This window comes from Drosophila montana, unplaced genomic scaffold, assembly GCF_035044405.1.
Source record: "Drosophila montana isolate Dmon_TW-CO22-7 unplaced genomic scaffold, ASM3504440v1 contig_2127_1, whole genome shotgun sequence".
NCBI classification, from domain to species: Eukaryota; Metazoa; Arthropoda; class Insecta; order Diptera; family Drosophilidae; genus Drosophila; species Drosophila montana.
Window position 1 is genome coordinate 1214316 of NW_026997035.1, and position 12439 is coordinate 1226754.

The 12439-nt window shown below is 34.5% G+C and overlaps 2 protein-coding genes and 1 long non-coding RNA gene across 5 annotated transcripts in view; 1 reads left to right on the forward strand and 2 right to left on the reverse strand.

Moving 5' to 3' along the window:
- The window catches only part of EcR (Ecdysone receptor), a 131147-nt gene that overhangs the window by 75190 nt on the left and 43518 nt on the right, over positions 1 to 12439 (reverse strand). The window lies entirely within an intron of this gene.
- Positions 2374 to 3997, forward strand: LOC135427209 (uncharacterized). The gene is made up of 3 exons (XM_064680669.1): positions 2374 to 2578; positions 2742 to 3407; positions 3936 to 3997. The coding sequence occupies exons 1-3, from the start codon at positions 2470 to 2472 to the stop codon at positions 3944 to 3946; spliced, it is 786 nt and encodes a 261-aa protein (XP_064536739.1). The 5' UTR covers positions 2374 to 2469; the 3' UTR covers positions 3947 to 3997.
- LOC135427211 (uncharacterized) lies at positions 3995 to 4422 on the reverse strand. Its single transcript, XR_010436005.1, has 2 exons — positions 4283 to 4422; positions 3995 to 4228 (listed from the first exon to the last, which is right to left on the reverse strand). It is a non-coding gene; the product is annotated as an uncharacterized LOC135427211 (long non-coding RNA).

Sequence of the window (12439 nt, forward strand, 5' to 3'; positions counted from 1 at the left end):
TGTCAACAAAAAACGTGAATCATTTTCCGGTTGCAAACAAATGCAAATAGTCGTAGAAACTCGAGTGTATATACATATATAGGTAAATATATTTTTGGAGTCTTGACAACTGACTGTCAAGCTCACCAAACGGAGGCCGCAGATGTCACGAGTTGCCCTTTGGCCCCCCTGCCCGCCCTCTCCCGACCTAATACGCCCATATGCGAATATATATATATGTATGTGGTATATTCATATACTCACACTCGGATTTACACTCATTTAGTTGCGCCGCCAGTTCAATGAACGACTTGTCGCTGCGGTTGTTACTCATTTTGGCGTTTTGTGCGCCGCAAAGTTTTACCTAATTAAATCAACAAAGTGCTGGAAAAACCACACACGAACTAACTAACACAGACACGCGCACACACTCACACCACTTGCCAAAAAACAATAAATTAGAGCTGGCTTATAAATGAATGAGTCTAAAACAAAAGCTTATTATAGTCAAATGCAATTATTAAGCCATAATCAAGCAACAGCTAAATCATCAAATTCAATAAAATAACAAATATGTGTACAATGCCGACTAGTGAATACCCTTATCTTAGCGACGTGCTAGATTTATAAGCATTCTATCTCTTCTTCCATTTTGGCCCCACACTCTTTGTAGAAAGTTCATTCTTGATTAACTCCCTTACTTTAAAAGTGAGTTTATTTTTCATATTGATAGATTTACGGGCAACTATTAAAGAAGAATTATATTTTCGTTCAATGCGAGAGCCTACATATGAAGTTCAGTGTGACCAATTCTTATAATGCGCAAGCTATGGTTAAAAAAATCATATCTCAAAATTTATATTTATCGATATTATGGTACTAGGAGAAGATATCGCAAGAATTGTTAAGCTTTTGTATATAATATAGTAAAATATATACATTAAAAACAAGCCTAACGGACACTCCTATTGGGCGAACATTTCTCTATAGCGTACATTTTCTATCCAACCAAGATGAATATGTGACCTGATATATTCAGCCTCTATTAGGAGGACATCCCTATTGAGCGGACCAAAATGACCAGACAGCAGCTGTCCGTCACGAGAGTTTTCATTGTATTTCAGATGTAAAGTCTCTAGCTTATCTAATTTATGGAAACGACATGGCTAGATAGACTATAGAATATCTATATACATTTCCTTTCCTTCTATATATATATATATCTATATATCAACTCGTCGTGCTGGTCAAGAATATATACACATATATTATATATACAATCTATTATATGTATATAATTGCATCACCCTTAAAGTGGTTCGGATATTGCCTTCATCTGTCTGTTACATACATTTGCACAAAACCAATATACCCTATTTACTCATATTAAATAAGTTCCACAAAAAGTCTAAGCTCAAAGGACCCTCACACTGAAGGGTTAAAGGGGTAAAGCGGCTGTTTGTCTGCAAAAAAGTAAATATATCACCATTGTTTTGATTAACACGCGCGACGTAACAAATTTGTCCTAATCAAAATACGAAATTTGGTAAAATATATTTTCTCTTTTATGCAATTATAATTGGGTCGGCGAAGTTTTGGCTCAATGTGGGATATGCCCTGTAATAATGGTTAGGGTGAGGTATGTTTACTGATAGATTGACTGAAGGAGGAAATTCGTTTTTTTATTGCATTCCTAAAAACAAATGAACTCCTTTATTTTAATATGAAAAAGAACAAAAATTGTATGCTAAATATTTGTTAACCTTTTTTTAAATTTAATTTTATATATATGTGTACATATATTTTATATATTTTTTTTTGGATTTAAATATTTTTTTTTAAATTTATTTTTACATTTTAAATTTTAATAAATTAGACATCGGACCTGGAAGCAGCTGGTTCGATTTCACTATAAGATATTTTGGTTCTGCTTGAGGCACAATTATATATGGTGACTGCAAGTCGAGCATGCCCTACTTTAACACCCTGATTTGCTATGCTCAGGACGGAGCTGCCAGACAGTCCCAGCTTGGCAAAGGAGTTGAAGGGGTCTTCGACAACATTCTGTCATAATTCACAAAGAATAAGTAAATTAGCGAGTCAAGCCATTAATTAGTTTCGCTGACAAGGCCAAAGAGTGGGTGTGCAAGCAAGGGTAAGAGGTTAAGAGGGGGAGGGGGGATAAATGAATAAATATGGGGAAACTTAAAAACACTCAAGATTAAATATAGGCATACTTGCATTTTTTCCGTTTTTCACCCATTTTCCGCATGTGGAAGTGAATATACCATAAAATAAAAAAACCCAGAGTAATACAATTTCTTCAAATTTGAACAAAGGAATATATGAAACTATACAAAATTGATCTTACAGTAGGCCTAGCGCTTAAAATGTAGTACAAAATCCAAAATTGATAACTTATATTCCAATAAACTAAACAAAATTCTCGCAAACCATTTTAGAAGATTTCAACCGAAAATCACCGGCAAGATGAAGGGCTTTGCAAATTGGACAATCAGTTTCGGACTGGCTCTAATTATTTGGCTCGTCTTTCACTATTCACAGCTGTTGGGGGGCGAAGAGGACGAACAGCTCATAGGTGAGTCGAAATATGAATTAAGATCAGGGCAGGCGTTGTTAGATGACATACATAGCATATAGGAAAAATTATCATTGCATATTATAAACTGTATTCTCACACGATACATAAGAGGAAAAGACAAGAATTTTATTCAATATGGATACTAATAATCATACATTAGATAATGAACTGCAGGATCCATTTACGGAAGGCTGCAAGACCAGCTCGATTGATGTATATTTGCATTTCTTTTGGATCTTTGCATGCATCTATGCGCTATCGAAATTCACGGAACTATCGGAGCGCTATTTGAGCGCCAAAATTGCCTCCAAGGAGCGCAGCTGCGATATGCGTGTCCTCAACGAGGAATGGGAGAAGACTTTGAAACTCTACGAGCTGGATAAAAAGCAATTGGACTCTCAGCTGCAGGCATTGCGCGAAAAGAACTGCGGACTGGAGCAATCGATGCGAGATTTACGCGATTGCAATCTCCACTTGATCAGTGAGAATTTTATGCGCACCGTACTGCAGGATCAACAGATTCAGGGATTGGCACAGCGCGTGCAGGACCAACAGCCGTCGAACATTTATATTACCAATCGTCACATCCATTTGACACGACAGGTCTTCCTCAACGAGGGACTCATCGATATCGATGTCAATCTGCGCAACGCTGGCGGCCAAGAACTCAAATCTCCAGAGCAATCGTTAAATGTCTGGGTGCAGTATCTGAAGATGCGTAAATGCTATATGGGGCCCATAGCCGATCCCAAATTGGTGTTAAATGGCGATCCGGATCGTATGATGCCCATTGTTATGACTACCGAGCAGTTGGCCAAATTGCAGGGTATGTTACATGTTTAGCTTGTCGGAGGGTATTAGAGGGCAATCTGCGAGCTCGTTATGATAATCCTTGAACTGGATGATGAGCTGTACGGATCTAGCTCCCTTCATATGTCTGCTTTTATGTCTGTCTGTCTGCCTGTCCGTCAGCCTTTAAATAAATATTCACGTATGTTATACGCAGCACGAGTCGATAAATATCGATTTTGAAAGAAATGCATAATAAAAGCATCTTTCACAAAATGTGAATTATATATTCTCGTATATAATACGCAGAATGATTTTATCATGATTTTTCAATATCTCAGTACATATTCGGAATATCGATAAATATCGATTTTGAGACAAAGCGAAAATTATAAGAGCTAGTTTTACCAAATTTAGAATATTTATTCTTGTTTAACATTGGGTTTTGGCATAGATCGCTCGAAAATTAATTTTTTGTAGGAACAACTTTAAACTAGCATATTTTAACCAAGCGCTTTTTCTGTACACATCTAATTTGTATATTTTTTATATAAACATGTTTCAGGCATGATCTAATTCCGGTTTGAGATAGTTCTGTTCGTTTATTGGAATTCAGTGAGAGAGCAAAGCAAGAGAAGAATAGTTGGCAGATCAAATGCATCCATATGATCAACATTTCAGTGTGTCGTCGTGTTATATATTTATTTCACAGTGTGTGTATTTACAGCATTTTAACTGGTATCTTATGTAAAACTTATGGGAAATACACAGTTAAACGTCATTAAATTAAATGTAAATCAATTATCTTTGCCTTCAACAGCCGTGCACCAGATCCCCATCGTTGGCTTAAGCCTATAACTGATTGGGAATTATAAGCAAATTTGTTGTTTTTATTTAATTATATCTTGCTACCTTTTTGGATTACCCAATCACACGTTCGAGTTAATATAGGTCTCTGGTACCTTAAAATTTAGTGCTCGAAATGTATTCAGTTTGTTACATATTCCAAATTTCTAATTTAATTTCAACACAGTTTTCCAAAAATTATCTTTGAAATTTGACTAAAAAGTCAAAGCTAAGGGTGATTCGATTTTTTTATACGCTAGACCCATTGAGATTGGGAAAAAGGGTATAATGTTTTTGTGCACATGTATGTAACAGGCAGAAGGAAGCAACTCCAACCCCTTAGAGTATATATTTTTGATTAGCATCAATAGCCGAGTCGATGTGTCTATGATTGTCTCTCCATCTGTCCATCCGTCTCTCTGTCCGTCTTTCCATCTATCCTTCCGTATATAATATATATATAATATAAACGCAAGGATCTCAGAACCTCTAAGAGCTAGAGACTTGAAAAAAAAATTGGACGTGGCTCTCCTAGCGCCCGTACAGTATAATTTTGTTTGTGCGATAGTCGACAACTTGTCCCATTTCCGTGTAATCGATAATAATCGACAAGTTTGACATGTTGCTTCTATAATACTATATACAGATGTATTTAGATGTATTTAGATCTTTGAATTCGTTTCTTTATTTCACAAAACATTTATTAGGTTGATTCTTCATTCTAGCTTGTCCGCCGTATCTTTTTCTGGTCTATCGATAGACTTTAATAAATGTCGGTTAACATGCGTCTTCATACAGCTAACCTTGCACTTATACATACTATATTCTGCTATAGTACCTAATTTTACTCTTAATAGATTTTTATAATTGCTCCCATTGCGAGAAGGTTCTGGGCAACCCCAAGTCGGGCACTCCCGACTAGAGCACTTTTACTTGATAGTTTTTGTTAAGTTCTTACAATTTGTTTTACAATTACATTTACAATCGATATATATATCGATTTGCAGTTCCATCGAGCGTGCCTCGGACATGGACATTTAGCTAATCAACAAATGATGTATCTAGATTTTCCTATATTGTGTCAATATCAGGAATTCAAGAAATTTTTCTATTAAGGAAATAGAAACCAAGGCTGAGAACAACACAAAAATTCTTGCTGGTTCAATGCATGGTTAGAACCTTTATGTGGATTCGATTTGTGAAGTTGAGTTTGAACTTGCATAAATTCATGTGCATTCATGTGCCCAGTTCTTGGTTGAAACCTTTATTCATCACAGACATAATTGGTTCATATTAAATTGTTTTTGTAACGAACCAAGTTTTGAACCAATTCAATTTAAGTGTGTTTTAGGTGTGATAAGAGTTCAATTTATATCATTTTATATAGACATTTTTTCATACTGAAAATGCTTGCTTTTAAGCCGTCTAATGGAAAAGCCAAGAGGAAGAAAATTTGAATACGACTTCGGCAAATGTTTCAAATTGCTTTTAAATGACTTTTTATAAAGTCGATTGCCAGAAAGTATTGTTGTCTGCCGAGCTCATTAGGCTTACTTGCCGCAATCAGCGCTAATCGATGGGCCTGCCACATGAAAACCAAAGAAATGGAAAATAAACAAAAAATAAAAATAAAAAGTAATAAAAAGCTCCAAAAAGTTGCAGTAAATACAATGGAAGTGCATTTAAATGGCAATAAATCTAAATTAACAAAAAGTGACAATAAAAAACAAATATGCAAAAAATTGCCGCTTTGCCAGACGGGCAAATGACCCAGAAAAGAAAAAAACAAAAAATAAATACGAAATAAAAGAAATGAAATACAATAAAATCAAATGAAAAGTGAAATACAGTTTAAAGAGAGCGCAAACACAGATGCAAAGAGCAAAACAACAAACATGGCGACTGTCAATATGTGCAAATGAAATGCAATGATGAAAAGAGTGTGAAAAAGCAACGGTTAGAGGCGAAGGAAGTGCGAGCTGTACAGGGGGTGGGGAGGGCGAGGGGCTAGCTAGCTGTTAACCTTGAGCCGGCGACTGATTACAAAATTGCAGCGATAACTGCCAGTGACCCCAGCGGCAATATGAAGAGCAGTAGCAGCAAATAAGTGAGAACAGCCTGAACAAGACAGCGAGAGAGAGAGAGAGAGAGAGAGAGAGAGAGAGTGGGAACACTGCGTGTGGCTGTGATAAGTCAGCGTGAAACGTCATCGCCGCATTTCCTGGCCCCGCCAGATGTTGAGACTTTGTCTCCACCGAAGCCGAAGCAAATAGAAACATTTTGTGCTTAACGATTTCATCTGAAATTCTACAATTTTTGTTTGCTTTGCGCACTTTTTGTGACATTTCCTTTTCACATTTACTTTAAAGGATTTTTTATGTTTTGACATGTGGCATACTGAAAAATAAGTTGTATAAAAGAACGAAATATTGATTTCCGTTCAAAATTTGGAAATTTGTAGTTAAAAGAATTCTTCAGATTTTCGCAACTTTTATGTTTAAATTTCTTTATCTATTGGTCTGATTTTCTCTTAAACACTTTCCTAACTGTTCCCAAGCATTTTGAATAATAATATATATATTTAATTTGTAATATTGTCATTAATAATTTATTTATTTATTTATATGCTTTTATTCATTTCTATCTTGTTCATTTTGTTTTGACGTGAGGCATATTAAGTATTTATAAATATTATACAAATTTTATTTCAGCTCAAAATTTTGAGATTTCTTTAGAAAGTAACATCTTTACTTTTTATAATCTTTATTATTTTCAGCACTGCCTTCGAAAGAACTCCATGAATTTTACCTAATAGTATTTTAAATTTGATTTCACTTTAATATTTATATATTTTTAGTTTTTTTTTAATTTTCATACATTTTTTAGATTTTTATATATTATATATTAACATAAAATATGAAACACTTCTGTTTTAATATATATTTCTTTTCCTATATATTTTTTATATAGTATTTTTTATTTAGTTTAATTTTTTGTTTATTTTTATTTGTTATTTATTTTAATTTTTTATTTGCTTTAATTAATTATGTTTTTTTTTTACTTATTATTATTTTATATTTATTTTAATGTTTTATTTATTTTTAATTTTTATTTTTTCTTTATTTATTTTTATGTTTAATATTTATTTTTTTTTTTTTTTCTAGCTATTTCTAACTTAGTTATAAATGCTTTTTAATAATGATTCGTTTTAATTCTTCTTCTTCATTCTTCTCTGCCTAAGCTTGATCTAGTCATATAATAAAAATCTTTACAGTTCCGATTTAGATTTATTTATTGTTATTTATTTATTTTTTTCTCATTTCATCTTTCAACTTCTGCGTTTATTTTTGTATTTCTATAAATAGCTGAGCTTCTTATGGTTTCTGTGTGTTTACCCACACTACTTTAAACGGTCCTCCAACGTTTTAGCACATTGTTACATACCATTATAAACTACACTGAGCACAATTTCTGGGTCAGGGCTGAGAATGTCAACAACATGTTTCGATTTGATGCCCGCATGCTCTTACCAAGTTCTGCGCAACGCATTTTTAATTGTTGACGCCCGCTCTAGACCGCCCACCGCCCACCGCGCCCCCATCCCCCTCTCCACCCACACTCCCCAACGGACCTTAAATAAAGTTGCGGCTGTTGTGACGCAGTCTCTTGCATTGTTTTTCATAGTCTCAGGGCAAATATCAATTGCATACAAAATTTTCTATTATTAATAGAGACAACAAGACTCCCTCCACCCCCCTCCACCCACGCCCCCCTCAACGACCACGCCCACAACAGAATTTTACAGTATTACGCACTTTTGCTGCAGAGCAATATGCATATTATTTGCATAGATAATTTGTTTACCTCACCCGAAAAATCTCAAATTTCCCAGCTGCGAAATGTTCGCCGCATGCCATTAGCCTATATATGTATATTTGTGTATATATATAGAGAGAGAATAGAATAGAATAGAACTGCGAGATATCTAATCGTTAATTGGCACACTAACCCCAAACAAATGGGCAATGGGCGGGCGTTTGCCATTGGCCCCATTTGTCTGACTGATAAAAATAGTTTATCAAGGTTGTTTGCCAAAAACACAACAAGAATTATAAAGTACAACAAAAAAAAAACAAGCAGGCAAAAAACGAAAGCGAAATCGAAAGCATGTGGGCGCTTTAGCAAAAAAAAAAACAGCCCCATACAATAGACGTATACGAACCGAACCGAACCTAACCGAAAACCATAAAAATGTGGGCGTCGCTAGTCGAAGTATAAATACTCTTATAACAATAGATGTTAATGTAGATAGCATCTCGAGTCCACTTTACTCGACAAAACGCCTACGCGATCTCTTTTATTATCGATACATAGAGTTCTTTAGAAAAATCATAAATAAGTATCAAGCCGATATATAACTATTCTTATAATAAATATACATATATAAGAAAATGTTGTGAACAGTATCGTTCGATGCGCAATCCCGACCCTCCTTCCTTCGATAAGCCCTAACACGATCTCCTTTCATATAATTAATAAATTAACAAAAGTTAATAAGTTAACAAAATGTTCTTTAATAACTATCGATATTATGCACATATTGGAAAAAAGCTATTATTATTATTTGTTATTATATCATATCTTAGTATTGGTATCGACATATCGATATTTAGCGTACTTTAGAAAAGTTCTTAAATTACTATCGAATATATTTATATATAATATTACACATGATACAACATGTATCATTACAATAATAAACAGATTTATATAATTTATTTTCCACAGCCAGTTCCTATGACAGCTAGGTGATACAACGATTTGACCAAATTGACTTCTATATATGTATATTAGTATATAGAGTATCTATAGCGAGTTATATCAAAATATATATAGATATATATTGGAGTTTAGAATTCCTAACAAAATGTTATAAACCTGCCCGAAATTCTCTCCCGCCATGTGTCATCACATGATTCCCGAGAAATCTATAATACCCCGCGACAAAGGGCATACAAAACCACCAAAAGCAACACCGAAACCGCAACAGTAATTGAAAACGACCTTGAGATAATGGCCTCATTTATGCAGATATTTGTGTGTTTGTGTGTGCTCGAGTGAAATTCTTGAAGCTCCACGTTTGCTTAGCTGCTAAATGAACCAGGAACCGGGTGTACAACAATTGGAATTAGCTATTAAAATGCTTACAATAGACATAATAATTGAATAACAACAACAAAATAGGCCAATCGAAATGTATACCAAGGAATATGTTTACAGTTTCATTTATCAAATGCTTAGCGGAAATAAATATGCTCAGTTATGATAGTGTAAGTTGAGGGAATCATAAGAATTAAGATTTGATCTACCTCTATAAGTTACTTGGGAAGAAAGTTAAGTTTTTGTTGAGAATTCTTGCAAAATCTGTTGGAATTCTGATGGAAAGTTTTTCAATGAAAATAAAAAACCATTTCCTCTAACATTCTCCAAAAATAAAATCATTCTTAAATTCTAACAAAGAAAAATAGGTTAATATATAATAATATAATAATAAATTTGCACCAAATTTTAATGTTATTAAAAATATTTTATCCTTAAAGATGTTTGATAAAATAAAAATTGTTTTTGAACAAATTTTCTGAAATTATAAAAAAAACAAACAAAAACTCTGAAATATTGCAAGTAAAAAAAAAATTATTCTGAAATAAAAGAAACAAATCTGCTTTGCTTTTAACATTTCAAAATCATTTTCTGCTATTTTTTTATTATATATAATACATTATATTTTCGAATTTTTTTGTATATTTAAGAATCTATCTTTTTCTGGGAAATTTTTTAAAAATAATATAATAATTAAAATATTTTAAGGTCGTGAATCTCCAAATTCTTTAAAAAATAAATCCCGTCCCATGTCTATTTTTTGAGAATTTGTATAATGTTAAACAAATATATATATTAATCTGATAAAAAGCACATATTTATTGAGTCATAAAGAAGTCTCATTTAACACTTGTGCAAAGCCAGTGAAAAGAGATCAAGCAAAGGGAAAGAGACGATAATCAAATTCTGTGCAACCAGTTTTCAATTTTCGATAATATAAATCGATACAAAGGATAAATAAGTAAAATTTGCGCCTGCAATTTGTGAGCTCGCACAAAATTGAGACAAATAAATCAGCATTGACAAACGAGCATCGTAAAAATTCAATCAACAGTTTCTGAAATACAGATATTCAACGGTTGCAGCAAGTTCAACAACATCGCAATGCCAAATTCCATGGAATATCTAAACAGCTGACGGATTCTCATGCGTCACATGACAAAAAAAAACCAAATAAAAAGAAAAAAAAACGAAACGCTGCACATTGACCTCAAATTTCGCATAGAAATAAAAAAAGGTTATATAAAAATAATAAAAATCAAAATATTCTGAAAATAATTAAATGATGACGACGATAATAAAACAAGACCAAATAAGTAGCTTAGACAAGGAAATAGGAAAAGAATATAAATATCGCGACAGTTCCAAGTATGATGCTAGTGAATACCCTAAATTATATACTCTACATATGCATATCCTATTTGTCCCTGCATATCCTTTTTAAATATTCTCTACAGCCCGCATTTTGAATTAAATAACTTATAGTTAATATGAATTTTCCTTAGATGCTCTATCGGTCATCCTATTCCCTATGCCCTAGATACCCTATGTCCTTAGACCATATACCCTATACCCTGGATTTCCTATACGCTGTGCCCTATTCATTATGCCCAACACCCTTTGCCCAGGAGAGTATCGCGGTTTTAATTGTCTATACCTTATCCCATATACCCTGTTTTAAGGGTTATACCCTAAGCGCTATTCCTTATGCCACACACCCTGTCGTATACCCTATACACCTGATAGCCTATGTCCTAAGCCTTATGCCATCAACCCAATGGCCTATGCCGTATTTCCTAAATACCATATACTCTATGCTCTATAATTTATACCCTATGCCCATTACCTTATGCCACACACACTATGCCGTATACCGTTTGCCTCGGAAACCTTATGCCATAAACCCAATGTTCTATAAGCTTTGCCCTGAATACCCTATACCCTATGCTCTATACCTTATGCAAAATATACTTTTCCCTATGCCGTAGATTCTCTGGGTGGAAAGAATGGCATCTTTAAGCCCATGCCCCAATGTCCTATACTCTATAACCGAAACCCCTTATACTCCAGCTACAGCCTATACTCTATATTTATATACCCTATTTCATACAGTCTAATATATCTTAAATATCTTATATTTTCCACCTATTCCTACATAAATATATCCTTGATCTTATAAATCCCAAGTACTACACCACATTCTATGGAAAAACAATGACAATTTTTCAGCCATTTCTACGTAAAATCAAACTTAGGCTTTGGCGAAATACCCCAGCAAATGTTGCCAGAGATATAGGGTATTTACCAGGCATTTGTGTTTATGGGTCAATGTGCTATTTGAGGCTGACTTGAGTATTTAGCCACATAATGAAATAAAGAAAATAAATATAAAAAAATATGTGTTCGATCGTCGAGCGTTGACACCTTCTCCGAAGCAGACAAGTTTCTAAACAATACATAACCTCACACAGTTCATTCACAGCCGGATAACAGATGCGAAACGGGCCCGATTAGGCAGATAAGGGCTCCAAAGATATGCCTCAGAGTCCAAAGAAACGGTGTCGCAATGACAGAACACAAAAGTGAAAAGCAAGAACAGCAACAACGGCAACGCGCCCAAACGAAATGTTTGTTTACCCAAAAATTAGGGTCAGGGCTAGAGGCAATGACGACAGAGGCAGGCAGACGGGCCAGAGGGACGCCAGGGACGGATACTATTTGGTTGCTTTCTTATCCGCCGTCTGGAGCTCGCCATTGTCTATGTGTGTGTGTGTGTTTGTGTGTCACGCGAAAGCGAAAATATTTTGTGAATACAGATTGAGATATTCAACTGGCAGACTCTTGTACCCTCCCCCCACACACCCCCGCTGTGCAGTTAGCCAGCGCACTCACAAAGTCTGTTCATGACTCTCATTCTAATTTCATTTAAATATTGCCCCCAAGCTCAAATACGCTCGCCCCTCTCGTTCGCACTCGCTACTTTTCGCAAAATTGTTCGCACTCTTTTTGTAGCTGTCTCTGTCTTGCGCCAGACATACATTTGCTACAGCCGAAACTCACAAA

Excerpts from the sequence above, each read along its gene's own strand:
- LOC135427209 (XM_064680669.1), top strand. The coding sequence starts at position 2,470 with ATGAAGGGCTTTGCAAATTGGACAATCAGTTTCGGACTGGCTCTAATT. Across the intron at positions 2,579-2,741 it reads AGAGGACGAACAGCTCATAG|ATAATGAACTGCAGGATCCA; the intron begins GTGAGTCGAAAT and ends ATCATACATTAG.